The 16,627-nt window shown below is 42.4% G+C and overlaps 1 protein-coding gene across 1 annotated transcript in view; it reads left to right on the forward strand.

Annotated features, from left to right (window-relative positions):
* LOC6553992 (neuroligin 4-like) overlaps window positions 1-15,842 on the forward strand; it is a 40,837-nt gene extending 24,995 nt beyond the window's left edge. Inside the window, exons 13-14 of the mRNA XM_001979415.3 lie at window positions 8,671-9,175; window positions 14,583-15,842. Of these exons, the coding sequence (XP_001979451.2) occupies window positions 8,671-9,134 (464 nt within the window). The 3' untranslated portion in view covers window positions 9,135-9,175; window positions 14,583-15,842. The remainder of the gene's footprint in view (window positions 1-8,670; window positions 9,176-14,582) is intronic.
* Window positions 15,843-16,627: the final 785 nt, after the last annotated feature.

Here is a 16,627-nt window from a genome sequence, read left to right on the forward strand (position 1 = left end):
ACCCATTAAGCAGTTGTTCGATTTGGTGCATAAACTGGAAGCCCTGAAGGTCCTTAAATCCAAGCAATGGGTTAATGAATGGCTAAAGGACACCCAAACCCGATTCCAAGAAGAGGGGGACGGGCATGACCAGGGGCCACCCACCCAAACACACATAAATATCCTGCTAAATCATCCCAAACAAACGAAAATATTGCTTAATCAAATTGAATGACCTTCGTGCCCGAAAGGCCTGACGTTGCAAAAAGTCTGAGGCAGCAAAAAGGAGAATGTCCGCGTGAAAATTGAAATTGTTCTAATCAGCCGTCGAGGAGGTTGTTTCGGATTTTTTGCTGGGCCTGCTAACACGTGTTATTGAATCATTGGAAAGGCGGAAAGTCGGAAAGGCGGAAAGGCGGAGCACCAGGAGGAAAAACAAGCAGAGGACCGGGAAAAACATTTACGCTTCACTGGGGTTCAACGGACTTTTGACTTTTGACTTTTGACCACACGGAAAATACAAAAATACAGTCACCAAAGTATCCGTACCCTGATCCCGGTTCCGTGGACTTGGTCTGCAGCGGAAGTTGTTGTACGAATTATGCTCCACTGATTGCCAAGGTTTTTAGTTTGTTTCTGCTGCCTGACGAGCTGTTAAATGCGATGAAGAGAGGGAAGGAACCCCACCCACCCTATGTTTTCCAGCTATTGACAGTTTTTTCCAGCCATCACGCAATAAAGTCGTTATGGGCCACTTCAAGAAATATTCCCCGTCCAATAAATCTCCAATATAACGGGCAAATAAAATAAAGATTCGTTTACCGATTGTACGAGTATCCTTCTGCTGCCGCTCGTCGAAATTACCATTAGCATTTTCCCAGTCACGACATGATTTTTATGATAAGATTTTCAATTTCAATCGGCAGACAGAAATGTAGCGATAAGGATATAAGGATAAAGCAAATCTACAGCTCTGCCATTAAGGTAGAGCACGCCGTAAAACCACAAGCGCATCAGGCCAATAAAAAGAGGGAATCACATAAAACTGTTGGTTTTAGTTTAGCATAATAAAATGTAAACATTAACCCAGCCAGCGGTGCAGAATGAGCTGGGAACGATGGGTAGCTCCCAGTCGACTCCCCGCATATGGAATTATGCCAATTTTATTGCGGACCCACACAATCTCTGCCGGCATATTTGTGCGTAAATACATTTTTAGCCATCGATGGCGAATAAAACAACTAAACAGGTTGGCAAGCTCCAATTGTTTTTTTGAATAGCAAACAGTCTTCTCTGCTCGATTCATCGCTGAATCTGACAGATGAGGGAACACGTTTTAATTTACCCCCAAAATAAATTAGGTTTGAGCTCTGCAAATACCACAAACACACGCATTTCAGCATGGGTTTGACAGATAATTTATACAATAAAAATTGGGGCGATTTTTGGGTGGCGTTTCAAATTGAAAGTGAATGGAGGACAAATTCCATATTTATAGATTTTGATTACAAAATAAACACTTTTTAACTGCATTAAATGAAATATGTTTAAAGAATGATTGCATATTTCCATGAACACTTCTTTTGAAATTTTCTGTTCGTCTAAACTCATATGATTTAAAAGGAATTCAATTTAATATGTCATTTATACATATAATTTGCATTTAAAATACATTTTGTTGGGTCGTGACTGCAATCTGCTATTGTCTTAATTAAAGGTTTCTGAATAGAGCTAGAGCTGATAGTTCTTGGCAAGAGTAGTATCCACTGCACAAATCGTAGAAACCTGCAAACTTAAATTGATTTAATCAAAAATTTACACTCCAGGATCTCCTTCACCCACTCAAACTGCAAACTTTTACCGAAGAACCAATTTTGCATAGACCAGAATTCCCAGAAAAACAGATTTTTAGCTACTTGAGCAGGTTTATGCACTTGTATTTTGTCAGCTCTCTAATTGCTGGTCGATAACGATGAAATGCTAAAAGTAAAAAATGAAAATCGAAGCATAGCAGAGCGAAAAGAAAACTCGGGCCAAATACACACTTTTCCATCGGAGAATGCGTCCTTTTTCGCATTTGCATAGAATATTTTGTTGCTGATTTAATTTTACGCTCGCGCCTCAACGGAAGCGGAAACTCGTAGTGGTTAAGTAGGATGGTGGGCGTGGCACTTGACGATGATGACGATGACGATGAGGATGACGATGACGATGAGGATAATGCCATCAGGTGGCGACGTTGTCGGAAGTGGCGAGTGTTTCTCTGCTGGCATTTTGAGCGCGCTTTGCATTATTTATAATTATTGCGAATTTTCATATAATTATGCGTGGGCGCATATTTTCAGCATCCCCACGCTGCTCAATTTTTCCACCCAACTCCCCATTTTCTGGGCGCTTTTGCCAGTTATTTATTTAAGCAGCACAAATTTTTCTTGCCGACAAGGAAGAGACTATAAATATTAAAGTCAACGGTAGTTTGTGTCTGGCCAGAATCCTTGTGTAATTAATGTTTGTTCTGAGATTTCTGCCGGCCGACGGTTCGCTTAAGGCACTCAAGTGGCACACTGAAGTCCTTGTTGTTGTCCTTACTTCCTTCAACTTTTGTGTTTGTGAAGGCCTGTGGATTATGTGAGGTTGCTGACATTGTTGAACGGCAGTTAAACGCCTCATTAGGTTAAGTTTCCTTCACGTAAATTTGTTTTCGGCTCAGGTTTCTGCCGCTTTATTTGCAAACGATTTCATAATTTAATTGAGAGTCATTTAAAAGCAGCTTTCAATTAAATTTCATGATCCACATGGCATTAAATAAGTTCACACTAACATACAGTAAAACAATATATGCCAAGTGTTTTTTGATCCTAATTAAAAGTAATCTGGTCAGCAGCTTGAAGCGATATCTTCAATTGCTTGTTAAAGAACATGCGATAAATCTTAGTTTCCACTACAAAAATATCCACAATATCGTATTCATTTGTGCAACATAAAATTAAGTGTAAAATACAAGTGTTAAAGTCTTAGCCTTTCCCTTCCGACCATAAATCATCCGAAAGGCCATTTACACATATACACGTAAAGCGTTCAATTTAGGGACTTGCAAAGTGAATTGGAAAATGTGTTGCCAACTTTTTGGGCCTAAAAGGGAACTTTTTTAGGCAAAAAATTTGATTAGAGGGGAGACTTAAAACTAAGCTGGCCCTATGCAGACATATATGAATGGGGGAATTGGAAACTTGGACCCGTTCAATCGATAAAAATCCTTACTCAGCCTTTTTGGGCCCTAATCATTTTCAATATATACACATACTTTTTGCATTTGTGCATTGGGCAACGCTTTTGAGCTCTTTGAAGCCAGCGTTAAGCACTCAAAGTGAGGCTATTTCATATTTCTTTTTTTCCTGGTGGCAGTTTTCAATTTATTCCGATTTATACTTTGCATAGGGAGAACTTTTGGCGGATGAGCGCAGATGTGGAGAAAAAATAAAAGCGCCGACCTCAGACAAAAGGAAAAATGGCGAGGCAGGCGGGCAAGTGAGCGAGAAAAAAATCAACAAAATTGAGTAAAAACAATGAAGCGTAAACGATTTTTGCTGACATGTGTGTGGGGGATGGGTGCAGCAGCATAAATATAATAAAAAATAAGGCAGCAAACAAAAGGCGAACGCGAGGTGCCTGTTAAGCACCCCAAGCAGGGCCAAAATAATATATATGGCGGCTTGATGGGTGGAAAAGTGCAGGGACGGGGCCAAAAGCACCTTATCCGTGACGTGACATGATTGTCATCCACATTGTCAACGGCAGGCAACCGCAGAACAACTGCTCCCTTTGGCCACCAGGACATAAACAGCTTCATACAAATGTTGTTATTGAAATTTCAGCAGGGCAAGGCGGGAAAACTTGGAGCGAAAGAGAGTGCGAACGCGTTCATCACACATACGCCGTGTGTACGCAACGGAAAATGACAAAAAATGATGAAAAATCTATTTGCAAGCCAACCCTGCCAACTCTGACCATATTTTTGCCCTCAATGCCATCAGCATATGTTTGCCGTTGTCCCCGACATTCCGAGGGGAAAAGGGAAAAGGGGCCTCGATGGGCAGAAGGGCTAACCAAACCAAACATTATTCGATGCCATTGATGCCGTCACATTGTGTGCGGTTATCCTGGCCCACGACTCATATATACATATATACATGCGAGTATAGCCCCCTCTGTTTACGATTCGCCTTCTTTGGTTTTATTGTTTCGTCTAGGCTTCGACGACTTCCCCCAAAAATGATAGACGCTTGCCAACTGCTGTGGGTATTCGAATAATACATACCCCCAAACCGCGCGGGAAGTCTCCCACATCGAAAATAGTTGGCCCACTTTTTTCATTTGTCCCTTTGTTGATGTGCATTGCGCACATAGTTAGATAAGACAATATTATTTTATTGCCCTGAGGGGGCATTTCCGGGTGGAGATTCAGAATCCCTGTTAGTGGTCAGTTGGGTCTCAGCACAAGGATCGCAAGTGGGGAGAATATTCGTGCAAAAAATATACCTAAAACTCCACCGATTGTTGCACAGATTATTTACTGAACAGTTGGGACGTTCGACATATAATTGTGTTTGCGTTTGTAATGAGTGAAATATTTGCTGATCAATAAATAAGTTGCCCGAATTCCAAACACAAAACTCTTATAGTTCCAGCACTTTCGAGGAGATTACAAATCAACTTCGAGCAGCCTTCAATGCTGAGATAAATGATTCCATATTTGCCGGAAGTTGTCCAACTTTTTTCCGCTGGCCATTTGTCATCAATCAATTAGGAGCGTTTCCCCTGTCAAATGTGTCAAACTATTGCATAAACTAACATTAACCCGGGACAACTATGACCGACTGGATGGCTAATAAATATTTCAGACCCGCCAACGCGCCGGGCCAACAAAAGTCCACATGGCCAGCGAATCGTACATATTTCATTGGGGCGCTGCTCTGCGATTTCCTGATTCAGTTTTTGGCCCTCCACGAGCGCTGCTGAGTCTCATTTCCTTGGCACTTCCTTGCAGCACCGCTCCTTTTTTAATATGCTCATTCAATTTACTTGCGCTGGCTCCCGACTGCTCCTCGATTATTGATGACATGACAAACAAGGTACGATATCCGCTCGGCGCTGGAGGAAGAAGTTCGAGAATCATTTTTCTTTCAGCTCGATTGTATTTGTATGCGCATTAACTTCATTTTGCAATCATGCGCGCCATAAATCCAATTTAATTGTGCTGCTCACTCACACCGACGCAGCGGCACACCGACACGGCGGCACACACATAGACGGCGCACACAAATGCGAAAACACACGCATGAACTGCTTGGTGCACGGCGGCGTATACTTAATTTTTGCTCGTTCGTGCGCTCGATTCCGCTTCCTCGGAACTTCTAACTCGATGCTAAATAGAAGCACATAAATTTCCGTTTCAACCAGCCCACCCCCGATATCCGGGTCGATTTATTCGGATTGCATTTTGGAAAATAGATTTTTTATACTGTTGCTCCTTGGCAAAGCTGTGGGCCTTATCTACCTGTCCCTGTCTGCATCGCCGACAGCGTCTATCTCTGTCCCTCATTGATTTACTACGCACAATTTCGTGCCGTACGTTTGGCAGGAAATCGTAGAGGTCTGCCGGTCCAGTTGGAGTGGCTCGTTGTGATTTATGTTTGATTGAAATGCTCTAAATTGTATGCTAATCTGGACTTTGACACAAAGCTCATTTGTTGTTGCGCCCGCGCTCTGTTGTTCCCATTGCAATCCCATTTAAATGCTGTGCTTGGCTTTTGGCAGTTTGCCTAAGCGTTTGCTAATTGGAAAACCATTTCGGTTTCGAGCGGCTATCAAGGGGTTGCTTCCTCGGATGCTACCATCATTTGTCAGGCTTTTACGTTCTCCGTTTGAATTCGACACAATTGAGTTGGCTTGGGTAGGAATGCCTTAGGAATTCATTGCAGGCAAATGAACTGTTAATTGCCCGGAAATGTGCTGGAGAAGTTTAAATATTTATCAGTAATTTGATAACCAAGAGTTGAGTTTGCGCTTGGAGATTTATTGAGATTTTCGTACAACAGTTCCGATGTGTTTCCGAAATGTTTGCTCCGTTTTTGTTTAAAATTTCCCCGCTGAGCACATAGTTCTGTCATAATCACGTAGCACCCATCACAAGTTGATGTGATTGCAGGCATTATGTGCAGCTGGTTGGGCGCAGTTGCTGCCCTATCTGTCGACCGTAAATTCCGGCGGATCCCTATCCACCAATTTCCTGTCGCATGCCCCGCTAAGTATGCTATATTTTTTTTTATGAAGTCCTACAACTGTAAAATGCGGAGGGTTACAGCTGAAATGTAGCAATAAATTGCCGTGAGTGAGTCAGAGTGGGGCATGCTTCATTAATGCGACAAGCGTGAGAGGCCAACCCTTAACCCCAAAGCGGCCCACCCTTAACCCCTCACCAGGCCGCACCCCACATTCTGACCAGCGGCACACAAACAACCGGCTCGATTGGCTGCACTTGTCTGTCCACTTAGTTGGGCGTACAGAACCCACAATATCCACATGGCACAGTGGCTGCACTCACGCCCCACCCTTAACCCACCCTCCCCAGAGCCCCCCATTAACCCCCTACTGGCCAGTGGCCCTTCATGTCGATGCGGTTAAGTGAGCTCCGGGCGGCTGGCAATTTTGTTTTACTTTTGGCCTTTTTGAGTTATGCACAGCATTTCCGGTCTTGTCATTTCATACTAATCAACATCCGTTGAGCGGAATTTTGGCCAAGCACTTTGGACTGCATTATTTCGCGGCCCAATTCGGGTAATATTTTCTGCGCGTACGCATTATACGCATTTGTTGCAGCATTTGCATTGTAATGGCAACAGTGCGTATAAGTGATGTGCATATAAATTAGATTTGCTTCGCTGCGGGTTGTCGGGTTGTCGGTCGGGCAAAAGTCCAGCTTTGGAAATTGAAAATTTATTGCATACCCCGTGGCCAGCACTCAGCTGGTGGTGTGGGTGTGGTTTCGGTCAGGTTTGGTTTGGTTTTCACTGGCTTTCGTTACAAATTACGCATACGCACCGTTGTTAATTTCATATTCATAAATGATGGCCGCACTCCTTGGGGAAATTGCATGAAGCACTCTAGCTTTGCGGCATGCGAATTATTTGCCAACAAAAAAATGGTTAAATTATGCTTCAGCTTAGGCCTTTTCTTGCTTGTCTTTGAACTCAGCCCTCCAAGCTTTGTGGCAAATCCCCGCTCTGGTCTATTCCAACTAGCCAAAGCCAGGCAACATAATCCGGTACATTTGAGTCTGAATGCTCTCTTAGGTCCAGTCCATTTGGCCACTTGACTGGCCCGAAAACCGGAGCTGGCCATCAAATCCCCCGAAAGTCCAAGCCATAAACATAAAAACCAAAAGGGCACAACTCTCTACTGGCTCTACACGTTCGCCCGCCATCGAGTACTTTGTTGAATTAAACCTCTAATTAGAGAAAGCGGTTTTTGACCGGGATTAAAGGTTGCCCAGGGACATCTTGAATGACTAATGAAAATTTCTTTGAATTTTTTAAGATTTACTCCCAAGAAGGGGCTCAGAAACGCTGAAGCTGGCTTGATTAAGAATGCTCATTAAGACGGGAGCTTTGGGGCGCCAGATGGGCATCTCAACTCTAGAGATAGGCCTGCAGGAAGTTATGGATTTGTGCAATTTGTAGGGGCTTATAAGTCTCTAAAGGCTAAGCGAAGTAATGAGGCTTAATAAACTCTATGGTGGTTTTGAAGGTATTTAAAACAGGAAGTTGAAATTTTCTAGCTGTGTTCGCAAAGCCGCCAAAAAAGCGGTATTAAACCCTTACCTTCAAAGTACAAACTACTCGTACATTAAACTCCATATGTCGGCAAGTTGTTTTTGCGCCGTTTGGCTTCACGACAGTTAGCACTTGGCCGTTACCAACTTCAGATTTTATTACATGACACGACGCTCCATTCGAGCAGTCTGCTCTTTTAGTGCCGAGTCACCAATAAAACTGCATTGTGTCTATAGAAGCAAGGCAAACAAATTAGTTCTGCACCACACACCCACACCCACACACTGCGGATCAAAAAAGGGGCGTTTGGGGGCATCAAAATATTAGACGCGTCAATGGCTGTGCACATTTTGCGCTTTTGCATTTGGAAGGCAATCCGGGCGACAAGTTGAACGACATGAAATGCAGGAAGGAGAACTGGGTGGTAGTTCCAGATTGCCAATTCAATGGAACAAAAAGGGCAGCCAGCTCCGATGACGCGCTCGCTGCTCCTCGTTGAGGATGGAATGAGGATGTCGATGATATGGGAATGTGTGTTTAATGGTTGACATTGTTGTTTACAAATTGACTTTTTGTTGCTGCCGCCGCCATCGTCAATAAACATTTGCCTGATAATATGCCAACATATGCATAACGTACATAAGTAGCTTACTTCCCATGCCCGTTTGGTTCTAGGCACTGGCAATGTTTATGCATTGGAAAATGAATTTTCGAGATCTAGAGAGTTTTCGTAATAAACATACAAAGTGAGGTATAGTTGAAATATAAATGAATATTGTATTTAACGCTCTGAATGCATAGTATCTGCACACCAAACATCTGATTTATTGATACACTTTCCTTGTTTTTCTCCGTGCAGCAGATCTGCAGCAATATCAGCAGCAACAGCAGTCGAGCAAACATCAGTCGAATGGCACTGTGCTCACTGGGATGCAGTCGCATCACATACGCGGACCACGCCCACCGCTCCGCACCGCCTCCTCGACGACAACGAACAGCAGCAGCAATAACTCGGCGATGGGCGTGGCAGTGGGCGGAGGCGGGGGCGTGGGCGTGGGCGTGGGCGTGGGCAACATGCTCCTGGACCAAACGCCATCCGGCGGCAGCAGCAGCAGCGGCGTGAGCAGCGCCCCCAGCTCCTCGAAGGGTCACCACACCCACTCGCACTCCCACGCCGCCCACCTGGTGCACTCGCACGGCGACGGCCTCGTCCTGACCTCCGCCTCGCCCGTCGGCGGCCAGCAGCAGCAGCACCCGCAGCAGCATCAGCATCCGCAGCAGCAGCAAGTGCCGCAGGCGGCGATGGACGAGATGCGCGTCTGATAGGTATCGGTCTTTGAGTTGGACTTATAGTCATCAACGGGGTAAGCATCCGCACTTCTCCTCTTGAGCTTAATTTATGAGCACACAGTCGTCATTTTTTCAAACTGACTCCTTTTTTAAGCTTAATCATAAATCATTCATTAATAGGCATTCATCATTAATGTCGTAAGTGGCATATGCAATGTAGTCAGGTTTTTTGGAATAATTTTTAGCAAACGAAATTTGTCATATATTCTTATTAGCAGAATCTTAAAACTTGTAATTTTCAAATCGAATTTCCAAAAATGGTTGCTTAAATAATTTCATACGCCTTGTGAATTGTTCAAATGACTTTTCACTAAAATACATTTACTCAGAAGTTTTAAAGGAAATTAAAATTTAAAAAAATATAACTCGTGAATTATTTAGAAGTCTAAGATAATTCGAAATAAGTTCTTTTTGTATAAATGTATTATTTTCACAGCAAAAAGAATTTGGTTATTTTGGGTCTCTCTCAAAAAAACAGAACATTATTTGTAATCTTTTTATCCCAAATATAATTTAAATTATGACGGATTGGCAGGGGCTTCTGTTGATTTTTCTACCTCCATATCGTTCTGAGCTGAGAATTTCTGGACCCCTTATCACCGCCCTCGTTGTCCTTCCCGTCCTCGTCATCCTCGTCCTTCTCATCCTTGTTTATGCAACGAGAAGGACTCGGGGGAATTTCGGTAAACTCGTATGTAATTTCTCACAGCGAATTTACTTTCGCATATTCATACAGATAATATTTATTATTCATTTCGCGTTTTATGCCAAAACGCAGTCCAACATTCAGGGCCTTCGCCAATTCTTTGGTGTAATATTTGGGGCGGCACGTGGCGTCCAAGGTGGCGAGGACGAAATCCGGGATGTCCTACCAATCGGTCGGTGGGTCAATCTTGTATAGAGCCAGAGTGAGGTAATGAGATATGGCGAGCTTCTCCATTGCTGATTTGGGCCATTTAAACGGATATCGACAGTAAAGTCATGCAAATATTCCAAAAATTTAATACGAGAAACCTTCAAATTGTAGTTCCCCTTTCAAAAGGCTGCGAAACACACTGAACCCTTTACAGAGCCGAAAAAACAGAGGTCGTGGCGGAGCATTAAAAAAGGTAAAATAAAATATCTGCACACACAGCCTCTGATCAAAAATAACAAACGGCATGTCAAGCATGCGGCAGCAAAAAATGCTGGCTCTTTATTTGATAAAAAACGTAAGCAAATAAAACATAAGTTCATGGTTCAAGGTGGACTCAAATGTCGCAGTCACTGGCATGGAAAAATGCCGAACAGTGGGCGGCCCCCAGTGCCCCAAAAAGGGGCAGCTTTAATGGGCGGTATTTCGCAGGACAAAAGAAACAGTAGCTACGAATTAAATATATGTATGTCGGTACGTAGTAGTGCCGGAGCAAAGTGAAGTAAAATTATGAACGAAATTATAAAAGGAACCACAGACGCAGGTCGTAACAAGTGCAAGGCGAGGTGCAAGGCAATTTGCGGCATGCAACTGGAAACCTAGCTGCCAACTAATTTATGAGCCCAATGCTGGACTGGAAATTCGAGCCAACCAAATTAAAACTGCGGGGTAGCCAGGAAAAACTTAAAAATTGCATTAACTGGGTCCAAGCCGTGTAACCAAAGCCCAACCGCAGTTGCACAGCTGTCAACTCAAAGGAATGTGGCAAAAACAAGCAATTAATTTGGCCAGGATACCTGGTGCAACTTAAAAGCAGTGCTCGTAGTTTTGTAGTTTCAGGTATAATTAAATGCAATTCAACCAAATTTATCAAATAATTCAGTAGTTACGAACTGAACCTAGCAAGATTTTGTCTTTTAACCAAATGATCTTCAGAAGATCTTCCATAAGTTTCATTATATACACTTTGATTACATACAGAGCGACTTTTCCCGAAGTAAATAACACGTAAGATGTGTTCCCTCAGTTAGTGCATTAATTTTATTAAATCCGCTGCCAAAGAGGCCACTTTTTCCCGCCATAAAACAACGTGGCCGAAAAGATCAACCCACTTGCAGGCACTTGTGTGTGTATGTGTGCGTGTAAGGGTGTGTGCGGATGGGTCAGGACACTATTTCACCTGGCGCACAATTAAATTTGCATTTCTTTCCCTTTTGTTTAACACACGCTGCCTGCACAGCCTCCGCCTTGGTTTCCTTAACTTTTAGCTGATTAACATTTCTGCGCTGCCTCCTGGCGCGGTGGAAAATGCAATTTTCGCCGCCAACCAAAGTAAAGGGGGCAAATGGCAACTTTTATGCAAAGTTACAGCAGCAAACACACACTTACATAGCATGTATATCCGGCGAAGGGGGCGTGTCGAAGTGTGTATGTGCTAAAAGGGCAATAAACATTAATTTCGCATTCTTTTTCCTTAAGCCACTCCACTGGTTTCAAGCTCCTTACGCCAGCTAAAGTGTGAATATTTTTGGCCCTTATTAATTATAATCGAAGGGTGCTGAAGATGTGGAAAAACCAACACGCACTTGGATTAATTCAATGATGGCATGGAGTACATTCCTTTGGGGAATTAAGCAAATTAGTAGTATGCAAATATCTTAAATTTAAACCCTGGTGCATTTTGGAATTTACTTCAATTATTTTTGGCAACGAAGATACATCATTTCTATTTATCTATTTACATTCAGTCACAACTGGTGGCGTTGCTAACCACTTAGGTCAACAAATGGACTCAAATGCAGCTAAAACTTGTCATTAGTTTCAGTTTGGCTCGAATCAGTCGTATGTGGTTACCTTGGTTGCAATCTTTTGTGATTAATCGGGAAATTATTACGCAAACAGAGCATTTACTGCGGTTTGAGGGGCTTACTTATAGAACTCTTTCCCAAAATTACATGACTAAGCTTGAAAATTCTCACAAAGGCTTGTGGTCTAAATGTGTGTGTAATTAGCGCAAATCTTTCAGGTTTCACAAAGAACACGAGAAGTAAGGATTAGCTTCAGGATCTGAACATTTGTATATATTTTGTATACATTAATTTATGAGCTCTTATAAGCCATTTACAACATGCCAGGAAACACATCAATCATCAATGGAGTGCGGTGTAAATACACAGGGTATTTAAATCACCTCTAATTTGTATAAATCAACTGAATTCTTTTATTTATACGATTGTTGATTTATATGTGCATTGTTCTTATTGTTGGTCCAATGGAAATAGAAAACAAAGAACAAGTTTTAGTCGAGCTTCTCCACTATCCGATACCCCTTGCTCAACTAAAGGAAACGGACTTCTTAACTAGTTAGTCGGGCAGATTTTGTTATCAGATAGTTAGAAATTGGAAAGACAAACAAAAAGAGCGTTGGCCTTACTATAATCTATCGGATTTCCAGTTTGTTTTATTTTATTACTTCTTAACAGTATACTTTACACAGTTTTTCTTTTGTGCTAGTCAGCTTTAAAGGAAAATTATCTCAGGTATTGAAAAACAATTTGTTCTGCGTACCTACTCAATTCGCTTTTGGTTTATGATAATGAGTCTATGAACCCGAGCAAATTTCCGACACTTTGCCGATGTTCATTGTTTCTTGGGGAATTTAAAGCGCGTCAGTTCCCCAAATAGACCCAATTCCCCACCCACGGGTCGCCCCCACTAGCAGCGAAGATATGCAAAGTGGCTGCACAAACATGCGCGTAATACGTTAATGATGGTCCCCAGCTTTTCCCCGCTTTCCCACCCAAGCACCACCCACTCAGCCCGCTTTTTCCACCCGTAACTTGCACACATTGTAGCAGCGATTTGCATTATGCGCATTACTCAGTTCACTCATTTTGCCGGGGCTTCTTTCCTTTAGTTTTGGTATCTTGCGAGGAGAAAGTCTAAGCTGCATTCCAGCACAGCCCCCTTGAAAACCACTCACGCCCCACAGCCCCCATCAGCCCCAGTCAACAATCTGCGCCAAATTGTGCGCTCAACTGTGCGCCCACCTTCTCGCACCACCCCCTTGCCCCGTGCCCCTTGCCCAGGCACCCAATCTAACCACCCACCTAACACCAAACACCACCACCCACCCCCAACACCCAACTCAACCCCGATGGCCAAAGAGCTGGCAAAACAAAAGGCAGCCGCGCATTTTTCGCAACTGCACTTTACTTTGCACTTTTCGCTTTCTTTGCATAAATTCTCGCGCACCCGAGTTTACTGTACTGCAAAAAGGGGCACGCACAGCGAAAAGAAAGAAAACAAATTGGCAGAAAAGTGTCGTGCAAATAGACCAGAAGATACCGTCTACCATTGGCTAAGGCCATACTAAAATGGCCATCTAAAAAGTCAAAATTCAAATTCTTGCCCCATTAGCATCATTGTCAATTATGTTCGTAAAATTTTTAGTTTAGTCTACTTAAACTAACAAAATAACAGTTCTATCAAAACAGACTTTCATATAATCTTACAAAAAGAGTACTTTTTTTTAATATTTAATACTTAAAACAAAGAAAATTAGAGAGGCAGCGAAGTCCCCCTTAAATTGCTAAGTACCCGGTGCAAAAAACACAAACAGCGGTAGTTGAAGAAAAAGTTAAAGAAGAGGACGTAGGAAAAGTCAGGGAAGCTGAATAAATATGGCATGCAGCTGCTGCAGAAGATTTCCCGCTGAATTTTAAACTAAACACAAAAGCATAATGGAGAAATGGAAAAGTGGAAAAACGGCAAAGCGGCAAAATGGAAAGCGCCAACAGAGCGCAATGAAGTGTACGTCCATGAGAACGGGGTAGCATCAACGAATCCGCGACCAAATGGAGCCGAGTTCCCCGATAGGACAGATCTACATACATTCCCGTCTATATGTACCTCGCGAAGGGCCAGGCGATATGGCCCGGCCAACTGAGTGGCACTGATGGCTCTGCACTTCTGGCAGGCACTGTGTCGTTAGGGTTGACATCGCATTGGGGAGGTGGTAGGAGTGGGGGAGTGCCAGTCCCCAGGACTTCTAACTCTGCTCCTCGCCAGGATGCCTTGGATTTGCCATCACTCACTCAAGTAGCGGAGTTTTTCCAAGCTACTAAACACTTGGCGGGCAAATAAGCTGGTAACATCTCCATTTTCGATCGCCACTCCAAAAGTGCAACATAGCATCAGAAGAATCCAATGCAACTTAGTTAAACGCTGCCAAAATGTTGACCATCTGCTTCCTGACTGAATCTTACAACAATTAATTAGCTCGCTACTTAAAACATTATGCCTGATTAAAAACTGTACAATTGGCAAGAAAATACTTCAATCTACTTTATTAAATATCTATCTGCTTTTTGTGAAGCGTCTGCTCTTTCAATCAATTAGTTCATGAATATTTATGAGCATATTTTTCACGCACAACTTGCACATTCTTAGCAACTTTAAGGCTTAAATGGCGACTTTAATCCACAACCTGAACTCCTCCCTTGCAGCTCCATAGAAACCCTGCGAGCGGAAACGCCCGAGGAGTTCTATGCACCGAAGCAGTCGGATGACGGCCAACTCAATGGGACACCAGTGGATGCAGAGGCAGCGGGACATGCAGCGGGAGTGGGAGTGGGTGCGCCACCCACCTCCAGCAGTGACCACAAGCAGCGGCAGCTGAAGAAGCTGCGCTTCAAGCGGGAAATCCACGCCCTGGCGCTGGAGGGTGGCGACGTGGCCAGGGGCTACTGCTCCTGCGACGAGCAGTGGACGAACTCCTCCTCGCCGACGTCCACCACCACCTCGGCCACCATGTCGCCGACTCTGCCAGCTGCCGGAAGTGCGGGCGGCGCTGGACGCCATGCCACCGGAAACGGGCCTGGAAACTCCAGCAGAAGTGCTGGCAGCAGCGGTATTGTCAAAATGGCGGCGACTGGAAAGCGAAGCGAGCGGCTCAAGCAGCAGCACCATGTGCGCTTTTCCGACGAGAAAAACTTCTCGGACTGAGAGGGAAAACCAACTACTAGACTGCACCTAATCTCTGTTTAGTCATAGGCTAACGTTTTCCCCCCCCCCGGCCAAACGGAGGGGAGAAATCCCAACAAATCATCTGAAAACCAAAAAATTATATGAAAATCCGTAGATAAAAGTTATCAGCTAAGGAAAATGTACATATAGTTTGAAGGTGTTAGTTAAATATCTGTGTTTAGTTGCTCGATAGATCTGTTGTGAAACTCATATATGCATATATATAAATATATATGAATGTAATCAAGTAGCCAAGTAAGTGTAGCACAAATGCATTTTTTCCACTCATCAGCAAATTGAAAGCAAATATTGATGGATATTGTTGATAACGGCATTCTGTTGACGGCATTGTAAATATTCTAGAAAAAATAACACAAATGTGGTATTATTTACTTAAAGTAAAAACACGAAAATGAAATAAAACTACACTAAACATACCAGAAACACAAACATGGCTCAAAATCGATTAGATTAACAATGAACGTAATGAGATGCATAATTAAAACAAATAACTAGTTAATTATTTAAATAAACTCTGATGATGATAAACAAGTGACGCTTCTTTTACCGTGTACAAAACCAACCAATTCACCAGAGAATAAAATGAAAAGTGGATTAATGCTTAATTTAATGAACTTTTTTTACTCTCAATCGAATTATTGTAGAACAGAAAGTTTGTTGCAGAAGTGCAACAAGTCAATTCGATTTTAATGCTTGTACAAAATATTTTTTTACTGTTTTTAATTATTAATTTCCTATTAAACTTATGAAAAAGAACTATTGTCTTTTTTACTTTACATATTATTTGATAAAGTCCTACGAATGTAATAGTTACCTCAACCTAACAGAAACTGCCAACTTATCGACTTTTTATTACAAATAAATGTATTTTTTTTTTTCCGAAATGTCTGCATACTGTTACTACTCTTCCAATTTATTTGTTAAGCGTTCTGATAAAACTCATAGAAAGCGTCGCCAAAAATAAACACGAAATATGATATTTGTATTTTTAAGACTAAATTTATAATCGTCTAGTTTACAATATAAAACAAAGAACGACACGTGAAAAACTAAATTAAGTGATCCATATGAAATAAAGTTAAACTAAATGAGATATAAACAAACCATTAAACTAAAAACAATAAAAGCTAAATTAAACTAAACCATCGGCTCGTTTCTATTGTCCTCCAATTATTTGGAATATGTGGAGGTAATTATAGGCAGCACTTTAATTACGCATTTTTAGTTATAAACTTTCAGGGTGCACTCTACATTTTCCCATCAAGATTTTGACCAAGAAAACATGTATGCCCATAAACAGCACCATAGGTAAATCGTACTACGAAAACTGGACCACGGTTTTTCGTTTCGCAATTTATGAAGTTAGGGGATTCCTGCCTGCTAAGAGCTCATAAAGACCCTAAGACCCTGGTGAACCCAATCTAACCCGGAGGATTGCGGGATTCATTTCGTTTTAAATGCTTTTCGTTTATGAGCAGAATTTTAATGGCTGAAATTTTGATGG

Source organism: Drosophila erecta, unplaced genomic scaffold (genome assembly GCF_003286155.1).
Source record: "Drosophila erecta strain 14021-0224.00,06,07 unplaced genomic scaffold, DereRS2 tig00000000-arrow-pilon, whole genome shotgun sequence".
Lineage (NCBI taxonomy): Eukaryota > Metazoa > Arthropoda > Insecta > Diptera > Drosophilidae > Drosophila > Drosophila erecta.